At 28.5% G+C, this 18,946-nt stretch overlaps 1 protein-coding gene across 1 annotated transcript; it reads right to left on the bottom strand.

The window, feature by feature from the left end:
- Window positions 1–11,228: 11,228 nt before the first annotated feature.
- LOC107855287 lies at window positions 11,229–12,335 on the bottom strand. Its single transcript, XM_016700274.2, has one exon. The coding sequence runs from the start codon at window positions 12,223–12,225 to the stop codon at window positions 11,734–11,736; it is 492 nt and encodes a 163-aa protein (XP_016555760.1). The 5' UTR covers window positions 12,226–12,335; the 3' UTR covers window positions 11,229–11,733.
- Between the last annotated feature and the right edge of the window lie 6,611 nt (window positions 12,336–18,946).

Here is an 18,946-nt window from a genome sequence, read left to right as displayed (position 1 = left end):
TATCTAGAACTTTCTCAAAGCCGACCAACATTCATCTACCATATATAAATTCATCTACCACATGTAAATTCATCTACTACTTGTAAATTCATCTACGACGTGTAAACTATAAATATATCTTGATTAATAAATAAACATGCATATTATACTATAAATATATATTCATTGGATTAAAATTCTACTTTCACTTTTTGAATCTTATTTTTTAATAAAATTATTTGATATCATTAGAATTCAATTCAATTATAACTTTTCTAAAAGCTAGATTGTTAATTTAACTAAATCTCCTAATATCTCACGAGGATAAAAGAAAAAAAAAAGAAATTTGTATACAATTAGAGTGGCTAACCAATTTCTTATGACGAAATATAATCCAAAGAATTTAGTAAAAGTTATAAATAAGTCAATTTCAAATTATTTATTATATATAAGTCATTATAAAAAAAATCACAAAAAACATCTCAGTTATCAACTACCTATTTAGAATAGATGATAGTTTATTATTTAAACTTCAAGAACATGCAAAAATCATTAAAGAGAACTTCTCAATTAGTAGAAGTCTAACAAAAATGCATGATAATTTATTTTCACGGAAAGGCTCAAAAATGCCCCTGAACTATATGAAATAACTCAAAAATGCCCCTCGTCAGATTTTTGGCACAAAAATACCCCTCCGTTAAATATTTGACTCAAAAATACCCCTCGCTCTAACGAATTTCAGAAAAGGATTAAAAATACCCCTGAACTATCTGAAATGGGTCAAAAATACCCCTCTGTTAAATATTTGGCTCAAAAATACCCCTCCCCTTAATGAAATTAAATTATTTTGATTGAATTAAACCCTAACTTTAACTTTTTAACCCTAATACTTTAATTTTTTTTACATAAAAGTATTTTTAAAATTTTAAAAATAAGATAATGAAAAAAAGTATTTGAATTATAATATAAATTGGTTGAATTTGATTTGAAAAATAAACATACATTTATTCTAAAAAGGTATTTTCACTTTACATTTTTTTAATCTTTAAAGAAATTAATGGAATATAAATTAACGAAATTATTGAAATATAAATTTTCACTTAAAGAAATTAACGAAATAAAAATTAAATGATGAACTTTATATAAATTAACGAAATAATCAAAATAATTTAATTTCGTTAAATACCCCTCTGTTAAATATTTGGCTCAAAAATACCCATCCCCTTAATGAAATTAAATTATTTCAATTGAATTAAACCCTGACTTTAACTTTTTAATCCTAATACTTTAATTTTTTTACATAAAAGTATTTATTTTTAATTTTAAAATAAGATAATGAAAAAAATTATTTGAATTATAATATAAATTGGTTGAATTTGATTTGGAAAATAAACATATATTTATTCTAAAAAGGTATTTTCACTTTACATCTTTTTAATCTTTAAAGAAACTAACGAAATTAAAGAAATATAAATTTTCACTTAAAGAAATTACCGAAATATAAATTAAATGATGAACTTTATATAAATTAAAGAAATAATCAAAATAATTTAATTTCGTTAAATACCCCTCTGTTAAATATTTGGCTCAAAAATACCCATCCCCTTAATGAAATTAAATTATTTCGATTGAATTAAACCCTAACTTTAACTTTTTAATCCTAATACTTTAATTTTTTTTACATAAAAGTATTTATTTTTAATTTTAAAATAAGATAATGAAAAAAATTATTTGAATTATAATATAAATTGGTTGAATTTGATTTGGAAAATAAACATACATTTATTCTAAAAAGGTATTTTCACTTTACATCTTTTTAATCTTTAAAAAAATTAACGAAATATAAATTTTCACTTACAGAAATTAACGAAATATAAATTAAATGATGAACTTTATATAAATTAACGAAATAATCGAAATAATTTAATTTCGTTAAGAGAGGGGTATTTTTGAGCCAATAGTTCAGGGGTATTTTTGAGCCTTTGTCGTTATTTTTATAACATAAAAAATATGCTAAAATTTTAGAAAAACTTACCTCAAATCACATGAAAAATTGTCTCTTCAATCATAAATACCATTAATATTTCACTAAAATCTTCTTATCACGAATACATGATGATTTGTTATAAACTTCAAGAACATCCTGATTAAAATTTTAGAAAACTACCTCAAATCACAAGCAAATTTATTTCTTTTTAGTAGAAGTCTAACAAAAATGCATGATATTTTATTTTTATAACATAAAAAATAGACTAAAATTTTAGAAAACTTACATCAAATCACAAGAAAAATTGTCTCTTCAATCATAAATACTGTTAATATTTCACTAAAATCTTCTTATCACGAATACATGATGATTTGTTATAAACTTCAAGAACATACTGATTAAAATTTTAGAAAACTACCTCAAATCACAAGCAAATTTATTTCTTTAATCATAGATATTATCAAGATTGTAAACATTAAAAACAAAAATTTTAGAAAACAAACCTTAAATCACAATCAAATTTATGAACAACGGTAATAAAGGAAAAAAAATTATTTGAGAACTATATTGTCGACGTATGATTGTAAAAAGGAAGAATTCTCAATTTATAAGAAATTTGAGGTTTAGTTTACTTTCCTTCGTTGTCAGTTCAATTTATATTTATTTAATGCAATAAATTAGCTGATTTTTTTTTGTTTCCATGTTCTGTTTGGTTTTTCTTTTTTCTTTCTTCTTCTGTTTTTTTTTTTCTTTTTTCCTCCCCACATTTTCTTTCTTTCTTCTTAATTCAATTTAGCTTTCTTTCCATTTATGTATTTTCCTGACGTTTTTTTTTTCTTATTCTTTTCAATTCAAATCAAAATTATTTTTTATTTATTTAATTTATTAATAAATTACATATAAGATAAGCTTTGAATTAATTTAGGACTTTCTTTCCTAACTCAATAAGGATTTTAATTAATTTTAAAGTTCTAATATTAATAATAACTAAATAATAATTTGAGGAAAATAGTGAAAAAACAATTCTGTCTAAAGAAGAGACTTTTAATGAAGGGCAAAAAGTTCAAATCACTTTTCTAAGGGTCTTCACACTTTTAATATATTATAGAATAGATATAGATATAGATATAGATATAGATATAGATATAAATTATAGATATAGATATAAATATAGATATAAATATAGATATAGATATAGATTAGATATAGATATGGATATAGATATAGATTTGTGTACGTTAGACTTGACAAAAATAATGAGAAAATTAACTAATATAATTATATCCAATTTTGAATCTGCCTTTGTAAATACGATATGTTAAATCCTTTGAGTTCTTCGTTTGTTTAGCTTTTTTATATTTTAACTTCTCTTACCAAAAACCTTCAATCGACATTAATAATTACTATAATGACTCTAAATTCATAAGTTACAAAACTCATAAACTTTAAATTTTATTTATTTTCTGTATATACTATATGTTGAATCCCCTGGATTTAGGGGTGACAAACGGGCAGGTTGAGTCGGATATGGGCGGGTTAAAAGTGGGTCATGTGAAAATGGATAAAATATTCAACTCAACCCATATTTGATTATGGATAAAATGGATAAACCCAATGGATAATATGGATATTCATATTATCTGTTACTTCTTATTATGTAAAGACAAAAATACTCTTATATTACAAGAAAAACTACATGACTTAGCAAACATAAGTTTTTAATTATTTAATTTAGCCTAAATTTCGATTAATTACAATCCATAGACTCTCTTGCTAATTAAATACACTCCATAACCTCTCTCTTTTATTTCTCCCTTAACTTACTCTTTTTCTCTCTTTTTTTTCTTTTCCTTTTTTCTTTTTTTCGTTCTCATTTTTTCTTTTCCTTTCTTTTGCTTTTTTTGTTTTTTCTTTATTTTTTTTCATTTTGTTACATTTTTTTGTCATTTCCCCCCTTTTTTGTATTTTATTTTTCATTTTTCTTTGTTCGTTTATTCGTTTTTGTCATTTTTTAAATATTTTTTTCTCTCATTTATCTGTTGTTATGTTTTATATTTATTTGTATCATACTATATACTTCAAATAAATTTATTATTTGTATTTGAATAGTTTGAATGTAAATATTTATAACTTATTATTTGTATTTGTACATAAACAAGTGTATGAATTTATTGTATTTGTTTGAGTCTAAAATATGCAAATATGCATGCATTATTTATACAAATGTATCGTTAGTATTTGTATGTTAAATTTACCGCTTGTATTTGTATATAAACAAGTACCATTTGTACTTGTATAGTTCAAGTTGTATAAACATGTATCATATTTGATACAATTATATCAATAAAAAAATAAAATAAAATGATTGCATGAACTATAAAATAAAAATACAAATATATCAATAAATATAAAAATATAAATAATAGCGTGAACTATAAAATAAAAATACACATACAAGTGCAAACTATAAAATGATAGTATAAGATCACTCCTCTTGAATAATTTATCACTTTCATTACCATTATATATATGTTGTAAAAGACTTGAAAAAAGTGAAATTGGCAAATCTGCCACCATAGTTTACCCTAGCAAAGGGGGTGTTTAAAAGATTAGTGAATACTCCACATCTTCATGTCCACAACTACAATCACATGATTAGTTTCCACTGGATAAATTATGTAGAAATTATCTCGCTCTAGCCAACTTTTTGTTTCACTTTTTTACCTGATGTCCGATATTCATATTGAGATTTGACTAAATTTGAACGTATATGTAGTCATTTTTGCTTGTATATTTGTTGTCATGTGACCAGGAGGTCACGGGTTCAAGCCTTGAAAACAGTCACTGGCAGAAATACAAGGTAAGGCTGCATACAATACACTCTTGTGGTGGGGCCCTTCCCCGAACACCGCGCATAGCGGTAGCTTTAGTACATCGGATTGCCCTTTTACTAAGAAGTCGTTTATTTCTTTTTTTCAACTATTTTTATTTTTTCGGTTAGTAGTACGTTGATTGAGTCTTTGAGAAAGTGCAAATGGACCCAAAGACTTGTGACCTTGGCTTAGTTATGAATGAAGAAAAGTTTGAAACATTTCAAAAATTGGATTTTGGGCCACACATGTATCAACTTGCATTAATTTCATTGATCCATCCTTTTGGTGTTTAATAATAGGTAATGCATTTGATTGATATGAAGTTTGAAAGATACTCTTGAACTTTCTAGTTTATTAATTATGTAATGAATGGAGGGAAGTTCTTTGAGCTTTTTCCGCCAGTAGTTCATGTAGTGGTTGTCTTGATGTTTATATAGAGACTAATCCGATTCAAAGAAACAACACAACATCAACTTTTTGTAGTTCATGACCATGATGCCTCTTGGCTATTAAATGATTTTTGAAAATGCGATATAAAATTTTAAAAGACAGATAATATATGCTCGAAATTGGTGACATAAATGAAAATAACAATATGTCGAGACATTTCTAAATCGAATTTGGGCCACTCATGTATGACAGCCTGCATTAAATTCATTGATTCATCATTTTAATCTTTACTACTATAGTAGTACTAGATTGACATGGAGATTGAAAGAAACTCTCAGAAAATTCTAGTTTCTTAAGTAATGAATTGAGGTAATAAGTAGTAAGTTCTTCGAGTTTTTTCTGCCAGCGGCTTATGTAGTGGGTCATTAACCCTCTCTTCTGCCTTTCCTTTACTTAGTCATCGACATTTCATAGTGACTTGTCCGATTCAAAGAGACACCACATCATCAATTTCGGTAGTTGATTGCAGAGGCGAAGTCAGGATTTTAGGTCTGTGGGTTCAGAATTTTAAGATAAAGAGTAAAAAGGGTTTGAACCCACGTCTCTAGGGGTGAAAGACATTTTACTCTCACCTCTCCTCCGTTGTACTAGCATCCCATGTTTGTATGTGGGTTCGCAGCTATATATTTTATATATTATTTTTAAATTTTATAATATAAATACAGGATTTACGTAAAAGCTACTGGGTTCGATCGAACCCCCAAATACCCTCTAGCTCTGCCTCTGGTTGATTGTGATGCCTCAAGATTATTAAGTGACTTTTTGAAGATGCATACAAAATGTTAATATGTGTTCAAAAGACAGATAATATTTGCTCGAAAGACAGATAATATGTGCTCGAAAACAATGACCTAAATCAAAACAACAACACATCTCGAGTTTAGTTTATTAAGTAATGAATGGAGGTAAGTTCTTCGAGTCTTTTTTGCCAGCGGCTAACCCTCTCTTCCAACTTTCCTTTATTTAGTCATCGATATTTTATAGTGACTTGTCCGATTCAAAGAGACGTCACACCATCAATTTTGATAGTTAACCGTGATGCCTCTCCATTATTAAATGACTTTTTGATGACGCATACAAAATCTTAATATGTGCTCGAAAGATAGATATATTTGTTCGAAAGAAAGATAATATGTGCTCGAAAACAATGACCTAAATTAAAACAACAACATGTGTTCGAGTTTTAGTTTATTAAGTAATGAATTGAGGTAATTAGTTCTTCGAGTTTTTTCTGCCAACGACTTATGTAGTGGTTGCCTTATAGAGGTCGTCACTAACCCTCTCTTCCGCTTTCTTTTACTTAGTCATCGATATTTCATGGTGACTTGTTCGATTTAAAGAGACGTCAGATCATCAATATCGATAGTTAATCGTGATGCCTCCTGATTATTAAATGACTTTTTGAAGATGCATACAAAATTTTAGTATGTGCTCAAAAGACAGATAATATATGCTCGAAAACAATGACCTAAATTAAAACAACAACACGTCGAGACATTTCAAAAATTGAATGTAGACCATACATGTATGACAGACTCTATTAAATTCATTGATCCATCATTATAATCTTTACTTCTAGTACTAAAAGATTGACATGAAGTTTGAAAGGGTCCATCTATTGCCCAATCAAACACTTCCTTCTGCAATGAATTGAATGTTCATACGTGGTGCTGTAAAGTGTATAAATGCTTTGCCACCAACCTCACGAGGACAACTATAGTAATTAATCTTGTTCCCAACTAATTAAACCATTCATTAATTATTTTCATGATCCATCCGTGAACAACTTTTATTTTTTAGAGCAACTTTAATTTGGGTCACCTACTAAATTTGATACTATATTAAGGATTAATCCGTTCGATTTGATCCGAATCCGGCTAGGTAACTAAACTATAGATAGTGGTGAAGTCGGGAATTCTCTAGTGAAGGAATTTGGGTAAAAAAGTAAGAATAAAAGATTATGAATTACTTAGTTCGATTTAATTTGTACTCCTAATTATATATAGGGATAAAACCAACAATTCTAACAAGGGGTTCTAATAGTTAAAGAATTCAAATGAAAAAAGTTCGTTCACTTCAATCCATATATAGGTAGTTGTAGATAACAACAAATTAAAGTCAGAAACTCTAACAAGAGAATTTAAATAAAAAATAAGAAGAAGAATGACATACTTGAATTCAAAATTGCAATCGAAACCAATATTAAAACTATGCAATTTGCTACTGATATAGTGTAAGCTTGCCCATGTCCATGGAATTCAATATTGCTTTTACCTTATTTTTTCAGAGTATAATCTTTTGACAAAAATAACAATAATAATAATAGAACCCCTTCATTATATGTTGCTCTACTCTGTGTTATAGACCTACTTATCTTTCTGTTTAGTTATGAAACTTGATAAGAATTTAGGGATGGCAATAGTGCGGTGTGGGTGTGGGTGCGGTGCGATTTTTTTCTAAACCCGCAAGTTTTAAAATCGCATCGTACCGCACTGCATCACCTTTAAACCCGTCCCACATTCATACCCACGCATAACTGCACCGCCTCGCCCTATTTTTTTTTTTTTGAATAATTTATAACTCCATTGAAAATCATAATATTTTCAAATCTACAACTAGGAAATAATAACTAATTTCTATTATATCACTTTTCACTAAAAATTGTCAAAAAGTATAACGTGTACAAGTAATGATCAAATATCATATTTTTATTCAAATGAATAGAGATGTTAAAAAAGCTACTATAAAATTATTTATTTATAGTGTTATACATGTCGTTTTAAGTATTATAAAATTTAAGTAAAGAACACATATAATTTTAGGTATATTCACGAAAATAATATTAATTTTTAGTTTTTTTTTTTTTAATTTAAACCCGCATATATCCATAACCCGCACCATTTAAAAAAAAAATTTACTTTAACCTGCCTCGCACTCGCACTGCACCGCATAACTTAAAACCCGCACCGCCCCTCATATCTTAAAACCCACACCGCACCATTGTTATTCCTAATCAAGATGATTTAGGGGTGTATTTTTTTTTTTTTTTTTCAAGAAAAAGTCAACATATAGTACGGTACATTTCATTAATATTCTTTTCATTAGTCTTTTAGCGGTGTCTACAAATATAGACAAAACCTTGAGTTTAATGCATGTTTCTTGATTTTTTCTACACCCCTAGATGCCAATAACTCATCTTTATGGTAGCTAGCATCTTCTCCTTTTTTTTTTCTATTCGGTGTTCGATATTCACATTAGAATCTCAATTAATTCGGATCACGCATTGTAGGGATCATTCTGGGGGTGGTATTCCCAACAGGATTTTTTTCCTATCAGACTCAAATCTAAAACCTCTGATTAAAGATGAAATAGTCCTACTACTATACCACAATCCATGTTGGTTCCGCATTTATTCTGTGGTACTGCAACTTATCCTCAAAGCTATAGTTCTAAAGAAATTATCATCTTATCCAATAGAATCTTGACGTAAAGGGTATGATTGGTCAGATGAAAATACCATTTTTAGGAAAATATTTGTCCATAAGAAAGTTATAATTTTCTGGAATTTAGTTATGCGAAAAACATATCATTAAAAGGAGTAAAATGGTTGAATATGGACATTATTACTACTCCCTCCATTCTATATTACGTGAATTGTTGAGATTTTTTTCATAATTCAAAATAAGTGAATTTTTCAAAGTCCAAGAGAATTGAAACTCTTTTACATATTTATCTTTCATTTAATGAATTTCTTAAGCACTTTACATTTTGTAGGAGAATAATTTAAGAATAATCAGAAGGGTAATAATGAAAAATAATCTACAATCCTTAAATTTTTTTCCACAAGGGGTGTGTTATAACTCATATTTGATATCCCAACAATTCACTTAATATGGAATGGAGGGAGTACTAATTTTTATGATTAAAAAATTTATCAGTGTAATTTGCTAATATTATTAGGTTTGCTGCACTTAAGTTAAGGGTCTTTTGAAAACAGTCTACTTCACAAAGTAACTATAATATAAGATATGCATACACTCTACCCTTCCAAATCCTATGATTTCAATGGGTATATTATTGTTGTTATATTAGAAATATTATTCACTAACCAATTACCAAATTTATAAGTGGTCATGAAGCTACCCCTATAAATTTGCCAAAATGCAAAGGCAGTGCTTGGTTAGTGTCACTTAAAGATGTTGGTATTTGCTGTCAATTTTTACTTAAATACTCCATGTCTCCACCTCTAACGTAGATAGAAATAAGTCTTAATAATTAAGAGTCAACTTTTAAGTTTTAAGTACCGTCACCCGTGATGTAAAGATATCAATCACTTCGAAGTTAAGGTAGAATTACTTAAATTATCGTCTTAAATTTAGGTTTAGTGTAACTCTTTGATTGGTTTCATACTATTTATGTATCAACATATATATACTCTTTTTTTTAAAAAAATATATCATTAAAAAAAGAAAAGAATTTAATCGACGAATCATACTCATGATCTAAAACTACATATTCAAGTAGGAGCGAAGAAATTGACAGACTTTTCAAACTCATTATCTGAAGATTGCATGTTCGAATATCAGGCTATAGAAATTAAAAACGATATGTTCAACAATTTTGATTTAGAAGAAAATCGTACTAAACAAGCTTCATGTGACAAGCTCGACTGAGAAAGCATGCAGACCTATTCAACCAAGTAAGTCACGAGTGAATTGGTAAATTTATCAGGCTCATAACATGAAGATACGTGTTCGAGCAATGTCCTCAACTAATCAATTGAGATGTAGATGGTATTATTTATTTATTTATTTATTTTATTCGGTGTCCGGTACCTACATTGGAGTCCGACTAATCAGAATTCGTGCCGCGTAAGGCCCTATTTGGGGGGAAGTGATCCCTATCAAAAGATTTTTCCAGACCCAGGGCTTGAACTCGAAATCTCTGATTAAGAAAATAGCAGCTCCATCTACTGCACCTCATTCTTTGATGATAAATGACATTAATTATGTCATATAAAGGTAGGTTTCATAATGACATTCCAATAAATTTATAGAATACTTTGCACTTTTCGCGCTATTTTTTTTTAGTACCACATAGTTTGGCAAAAATAAATTGAATTGTCAACTCTCACCACCCATTTAATATGCTAAAAGAGGACTGGGCTTCACATCCCGAAAGACAATTGGCCACCTAAGTTGGTCGAACTAACTCTTTAAACATGTGTCGGATACTTCAAAAATATACTGTTTTTAAAGAATTCGACACACATTCGTAAATATTTTTGAAGAATCCGAACAAATTAGCTCGCCACAAACCCTCCTTCCGATTGAATGATTGGGCGAAATATTTGAATCGCGATGACACGGTGGGCAATTCACCGGCCATATCATCGCGAGACAAAGCTCTGATTGATGAACAGTTAACCACTTGTTGTGTCAATCTGAATTTCTCAATACAATACAATAATATGATAGCTAACAATACTAATGAGAAATCTTAGAATAAAATAGAAAGAAGGTAAATAGAAGGAGATGATATATTAGACTAGAGAAACTAATAGACAAGTCGAAGCGTCAACATCATTATTTTCATGCCCTTTTGCAAAGGCCATATTCTTTTTTAATAGCTCGATTGCTCTCCCTTGCCCTTGATCCCACAAAAAGTTTCTCAATCCCAAACAAGTCCTTTATTGTAGTCTTTTGGTTAATCATGTTCATAATATTTGGTGAATTTTGTAAATAATTTTTAATATCATTGTATCATTTAGAACATTGACAAAGACTTAAAATTCTAAAAATAAGATATATTATCAGGTACAACTAAAAAGAATTAATAATATAAAAATTATTTACTCAGAAACCAGAAAAAAATTGCATATCTTCATGAATCGAAGAAAAATGAGGAAAAGTGGAACAATTATGTAAGTGGGTACCAAATAGATGAGCCAATGTTTTTGGAATGATGTCAAATATAGTAGTTGTACATTGTAGGCCATGAAAACTTCAAATTTTTGAGTTCAAAAAACTAACAACAACAATATCCCAAAAGCAGAAACAAATTATTGTACCGCTGAAAGCAACTTCACCAAACACTATACATATTAGTCTTCAGTTCCTAATTTGAATTAATAGCAAAAAAAAAAAACACCTCAATCATCCCGATTGCTTAGAATTTCTATTAAATGGGTTAGTCTTCTACCTAAACCATCACCAACTCTTTACCAAAACACGATTTTAACTATCAATTATTCATTTTTCCTTCTTGAACGACAGAAAAAATGATGATCAATTCACGTGTTTCGATGAACATTTGGTGATAATTTCAATAGAAAACTCACTAAAAACTCGAAAAAATCGAAATACTTTAGATATGTTTTTCACCGTTGATTCTTCTGATTACTTACTACATATAACTAATATTAAGATCTAATTAAACTATATATTAAGCACATGATATACCAATAGCAGCTGTCGCGGTGAACCTTTCAGAACCGGTTCTTCTAACCAGCGACTTAATCTCCGGCGAAAGTCCATCGTACTCTGGTCCTTCTGGAATGGTAGTAAGTGCACCAGATTTATCATAAACAACGTAAAATCCATCGCCATTTGTGCCTTGAAAGAGTGAGTTGTTATGCTGTTTGGCTCTGAAAACGGATTTGAGAAGCTTCTGGAAAGATCTAGTGATTCTAGAAGTTCTTTTTGGAGTGATTTTTTGTTGGTGTTGCTGTGGATCTGAAGAAGAAGAAAGTGGAATGCGATGATGATCAGGTAAATGAGGCATTGATAAGCTTCGGGAAGATATAATTGCGGAATCTAATTGACGTTCGAAGGATTTTAATTCGAATGAATCGTAGAGTGAGCTTCCACAATCCCATATTGGAGGTTTGTTGTTTGATGCTTTTGTTGGTGAGTTTTTTTGTGGAGTTTTTGACATTGTTGGTGTTTGTGTTTTTGTTATGGGAAAGATAGTGGAGAGTTAAGAGTTAATAGAGGGAGATTTTTGGGTTGGGTTTTATATACTTGGTAAGTCATATGATAGGTGTGTTTGGGACTTTAGAGGAAATTTCGGTTTTCATCTTGTGGCGTGTGAGATTTGAACGTGTTGGCTATGAGTAGTTGGGGTTTGGGGTGAGGGGTTTTGGTTACTTCGGTCGTCCTGATTGATATCTATTTTTAGTATAGTAGACAAGTAAAAATAGACGAAGGGAGTAGATGTTTTTGATATTTGTGTTGGAATTCGATTAATTCGAATTTGTAATATGCAAAACCTATTTTAAAATGGACGAAGCGAGTAGATGACTCCGTTCGGTAGTTTTTATGGACATTTATTTTTAGTATAGTCGACAAGTAAAAACGAACGAAAGGAACAGATGTTTTCGATATTTGTGTTGGAGTTCGACTAGTTCGAATTTGTGTATTGCAAGACCTATTTTAAAATGGACGAGGGGAGTAGATGTTTTCGATATTTGTGTTGGAGTTCGACTAATTTAAATTTGTGTATTGCAAGACCTATTTTTAGAGGTTGCGCTCCCGACAAGATTTTTTGCCGCATAAAATTTAAACTAGAGATCTTTAAATAAGGGTGAAACGATCTCAATCATCTTATTATAAATTATGTTGGTAAAATGAATGTTTTTTAAATTTTTAATTTGATGTTCAATATATTCATTGAAATTCGATTAATTTAAATTCACGCCACATAAAATTAATTTGAAAAAAATACTCTCTATCAAAAAAAAAAATTAATACCCAAATTAAAAATCAAAACATCTAATTAAGGAAATAACAATCTCATTCACTATAAAGGGTAAGATCTTGAGCATTTATGAGGATTGATGGGCGATAATTTGGCCATTTAAGAAAAATAAGTCAATCTTTCACGGGGTCGGATATAAGTATACTTTTTCTTAACAATTAATTTAAAATTTAGTAAAATTTATTGATCTAATTAATATGATTTAGGTATCGACATAAATATTACACGTAATAGATTCTTGTGATCACACTTTCCTGAATCCTATGCATATGAGAGCTTTAATTACTACAACTAACTGTTTTTTTTTTTTTTTTTTTTTGTAATGTAGTTAGACTAGTAAAAAAGAATTTTCATTATAAAAACATAATTGTATTTTTAAAAATTAAATTCGAGATCTAATTTGTTAAGGGTGGAATAATGAAAAAAATTCTCATTTATTACATCACACATTTTGATAGGCCCTCTTTAGCTCAAACTAATTGTTAAATTTTTAGAGTCAAGTACATAATTTTTATCAGTATTAAAGATATATACTTTTATCCTATTGGTATAGAAAAAGAATGATGAGTTATAACACTTTTTATATAATTTTTGAATATTTAAAACTATGATGACATTATTAATCTTTGCAGGTCAAAGCTAAGGGAGGCAGGTCACCCAGCAGTACATCATTGCTTTAGGGAACAGAACCAGGTCATGAAAAAGTTAGCCAAACATGAGGCAACCTCAAACTACTTCGAAGAGACCCATCGTTTGCTAGTTCCACTCATGTATGGTCAGCATGACATGGGAGCAGACATGAGAGAAACTTTTTTTGAAAGATCTATTAATTCAAATGCTTATCCCCAGATGAGCGAAACTATTACACTTTTGTAATTAACCTGGTCGAGCCTTGTCGTATGTAATACTTTCTATAATATTTTATTTATTATATTGAAATGCACCCTTTTAACAAAATAGCAAACTTGGAGACTTTAATTTTTTATTTTTCTACATATTTGACTGGTGTGTACATAAATATTACTAGTGTAATAATATTTTCCTGTATTTTTTTCTAGGGTTTGGTAGATCTGTACACTATTCTCACACGTAGAAGGAAGCAAAGGTATTAAATGTTAGGGTTGAACACTGATATCAAAGAAAATAATATGCAAACTTTATAATAATATGATGATTGAGGCTATATAGTTAATTAACATGGGTCACAATTAATTAATACTACCAACTACTAATACAACAATAATTTTATCATTTATATTTACTACAATATACCTTTCCCCTTGAATATGGATATCAAAAAATACTTTAATATAGGGCTAAGTTAAATAATTCAAAGTAACTATTAATATTGATGTAATATTATTTATTTTGGTTTAAGCTGTATGATTTTCTTCGAAAGATCCGTTACGAATTTATATATATCTGATTTCTATAATTTTTTTTTTATGTGTGACTCTGTTCACGGTACTGACCAACAATTAATATGTTCTCCTCTTTAAACTAAATTTTATATGATGTATTACCGTTAATGAGTTGCTCATTTTGAGATTATTTGTATATCGCCCCATATCATTCGAGTATTTATAGTCACCAAGCTCATCAACTTTTTTTTTTTGGTTGTATGGGCGGTAAAATTATGATCAAATATAGTAAATCGATTCATAGACAGGCAAAGACAATAAGACAATATGCCGCATGCCGTCACTCTGTCGTCTTCATACCCATCCTGCAAAATCAATGGCATTAGTATCTATTATTGCGCTAATTAATTACCAAAACATTCTTAATATTTTGTGATATCGTCCGCTTTGAACCAAATTGACACTTTTTTTTTCAAGAGACCTTATATCCGACGTTTATAAATAATTTCATTTCTTTTTTACTTTTTACGTAGGACATTGTTCTCACAAACACTCATTATATTGCTCCCTTTCATCCTTTTTTATATGTTGTTTAATATTTTGACACAATCATATATGAAGATAATTATTTGACAATTAACATTAATCATAAGGAGGTACAAGTATTTGTCTAAATTACAGTTATGTTCTTAAACTAGTTTAGGTGTACGTGCCTTGTGCGTGTACCTCATTTTAATTAGTTCAAACATTACATTAAATAAGATATTTGTTTAAATAATAAAGACAAATATCTAGTTTAACGTACCTCTCAATGTTTATATAAGTATTTCCTTAATAAAGTACTATTTTAGGAGTATCTTTCTAATTGAACAGTAGAAAAAAAAATATTACTTAATTAATTCTCCTACCATATATTTTAGGAGTCTCATATATTTTAGGAAGTCTATTGGAAAGAAAAATATTAATTAATTCTCTTACCATATATTTTAGGAGTCTCATATATTTTAGAAAGTCTAGTTAATATAATAAAAATAATTAAATAATAAGTTTTAAAAAAAATAGTGAAAAGACAGTTTTGTCTAAAGAAGACTTTTTTAATGAAAGACAAAAAGTTCAAATCATTTTTCTAAGGGTTTTCACACTTTTAATATATTATAGATTATAGATTATAGATATAAATTATAGATTATGAATATATATTATAGATTATAGATATAAATTATAGATTATGAATATAAATTATAGATTATAGATTATAGATCAAGTTTTGGCTTGGATTTTCTGGGAGAAAAATATAGCACATTACATAAATTTGATTAATGATATAGTTACATAAAAATTGGTGAGACGTCACAGTTTTATCTCCTTATAATTAATTTTAAGTGGTCCAATCCTAATTAGAAATTGAATAAGAACAATGTATAAGCCATGCATGCAAGGAACAACTCACAAGTATATTATGTATGTATAGTCTTTATCCTTTCATTGTATACCTATTTCAATGAATTAATTAATTCCAAAATTTTATTGTTCTTTTCTCTTAAATGAAATAAAATATCTAAGAAGAAAGAATAAAATGACGATGACATGAAATTTGTATAATATAGTGTAAGGTGAATTGGCATATATAAAAACAAAAATAAATCCAATATTATTTTTGAGAAGCTAGATAACATGGGAATATAAATTTTGTTATGGTGAATATCTAACTGAAAGCATCTTTGATAATTACTACAAGAAATAATCTTAAATATTTGGCAATAATTTTATTTCCTCCTTAAAACAGTTTATGACCATAATATAAGAGGGGGAAAATGCAAAGCAAGAGGAGGAGAGATTAAAATAATTATTTACACGGGGTGTATACAGTATATCAAAATTAAACCAGGTAATTAATTAAGTTTAGCAGTTAAAAAATTAAATCAAAATGTAGTTAACTATGATTGAGTGACAAATATATCTATATTAAAGGCACATATTTTTGTATTTACTAGTTTAGAGTGTACATATTCATTGGTTTCTCTATTATGTTTATGTAAGTTGCATAACACCACAATTTAATTTTACTAAACTACATAAAATTTCTATCCTTTTATTAATTACCTAATTTTTTTTAAAACAGACGGGTACATCCACAAACTCATAAATTTTCGGATATATAATTTTAATTATGTATCTCTCTTTGGTTTAGTTAATGTATTATGTATCTCGATCAAATAGTTTCAGAAATGAATGTACCTCAATAATCAAAATCATGTATCTCAACTTTAAAATTATATATCCGGATACTAATTATGTATCTGAGCAAAAATAGAGTAATTAATTATTACATTCTTAAGTTCAAAATTATGTACCTCAACTTCAAAATTATGTATTCGGCTGCTAATTATACATCCAAAAATTACAAAATAAAAGATTATTTGTAATTTAATAAAGAATAAGAATAAAAAATAATTATGGGTAAACTTATTGAAATTTATGTAAGTTTTACTTTTTCTTTTTTTAAATGTTTGAGTGAAAATTTTAACTTCATTATTGACTTGATCGCCTTATCAAAGGACAACTATGCTACTTGGGGGTTTGGGCCACAGGTGACAAAAGAGTTTTAAGATGAGGTGTAGGTGACACAAGTCTTAATAATTGAGTAGAGGTGACAATTACTTCATTATGGTTTAAGAACGTTTGGAAAATTTTAAAATAACCCACAAGTTTTTAAATTTACACTTTGACTCAAATGTTAGTTAATATATAACGGGGAACGAAGGGAAAGGAGGCTTCTTTTTCTCTTTCCTCATCCGCTGTTATTTTCTCTCTCTTCGCGATATTTGTTGTTCATTGTTGCTGCTGCTTTATTCATCATCTTCTGATTCATTATCATCATCTTATACTTCATTATCAACTTCATATTCTTCTTGTTGACCATTGTTGTTGTTGTTGTTCTTACCCCAACTGCTGCTCTTTGACCAAATTCTTATGTCAAATTTTGTTTCGTAAATCACTTTCAACTTTGAAATTTACTTGAGAGGAGATTTTGGTAAGTTAGATTATGCTTTTTAGTTGAATCGGGGTAACTGCTAGTGTGTTGTTTTTTCAACAATAGTTTGCACGTGAACATGAATGCAATACAAGAGCAATCTGTTTAAGCAGATCCATTACTCGGCACCAGATAAATATTCTGTTGTAACAGTAGACTCATGTTGGATTCATATTTAAGGGTTCTAGGTGCCCGTAATATGATTATGAATCGAATAGATGGGTATTCTGTTGCACCAGATTAGTAATCTGTTTCAACAGATAAATAATCTGTTTCATCAGATTACTAATATGTTTCGAACAACAAAATACAGCTTCTGTCACACACAAAACTAACAGATAACTCATGTGTTCTTGCTATTGATACTGGAATCAAATTATTCCTTAATTGTAGACATGTCATTCGTTAAGAAATAGAAATAGACAACATGAAAATTAAATAAGAAATAAAAAGTCAAGTGCATCAAGCATAATTTTTTATAAAACAAACAAAAAAAATACATAGATAACAGAAAAAAAGCTTAATTATTAGTATCATTATTATTAACATCATTATTATTTGTATGGCCAGCCGACCAATCTTCAAAGGGCAGCAGCAGCGCCCTCCGCAGCCTGCGGATCTCCCGCAGCATCCTTACTCTGACGGCGGCCAACTCCCAATGTAGGTCATGAACTTTCTTCTGCAGTTCCTCATGGCGTCTTGTAAAATAGCGACATCCTACACAGGATCAGCCATATCTAAAAAATGCATAAGTTGACAAAACACACACGTAAACACAAAAGTAAAAAAAAGAAAGAATTCAAATGTAATATAATGTAATACAACGTATATTTACACAAAAATCAAGAAAAAAACTTACTAGAGACAGAAAAAGCTATGAAGTCCTTGAAGAGAAAGTAGTTGAAGGTGTAACAAGAGTGAGGAATATATAGTGTGTAGTAGAACGAACGATTGAGTAAGGAGTGACCTATTTTTAGAGGATTGAATTTGAATGAATTAGGCAAAAAATCGCAACTGTTCACCTCCATTTATTAATGACATTCTTGATTACTGTAAAAAGTTATGAATTAATTAAATTAATCAATATTATGATAAGTCATGACTTTTCAGCTTTATTATTAATAATAATTAGTTATTTCCAGGAACCGTTTTTTTTTACATTGTTTTGGAAAACAGATAATATATCTATTGCATAAGATAAATCATCTGGTACAACAGATATATCATAATTTGCAACAAATAGATAACCTATTGCATAAGATAATATGTCTGTTGCAACATATAATATATATATATATATATATTTTAAAAATATATTATCTTCATGACATCCAAATTTTTTGACTTTTTAATTATATAAATTAATAAAGCAGATTTAAAGGCACAACTGTTCACCTCCATTTATTAATGACATTCTTGATTACTGTAAAAAGTTATGACTTAATTAAATTAATCAATATTATGATAGGTCATGACTTTTCAGCATTATTATTATTAATAATTA

Source organism: Capsicum annuum, chromosome 1 (genome assembly GCF_002878395.1).
Source record: "Capsicum annuum cultivar UCD-10X-F1 chromosome 1, UCD10Xv1.1, whole genome shotgun sequence".
Taxonomy (NCBI): Eukaryota; Viridiplantae; Streptophyta; class Magnoliopsida; order Solanales; family Solanaceae; genus Capsicum; species Capsicum annuum.
This window is presented reverse-complemented; position numbering and strand designations above follow the sequence as displayed.

Excerpts from the sequence above, each read along its gene's own strand:
- LOC107855287 (XM_016700274.2), bottom strand. The coding sequence starts at position 12,225 with ATGTCAAAAACTCCACAAAAAAACTCACCAACAAAAGCATCAAACAAC.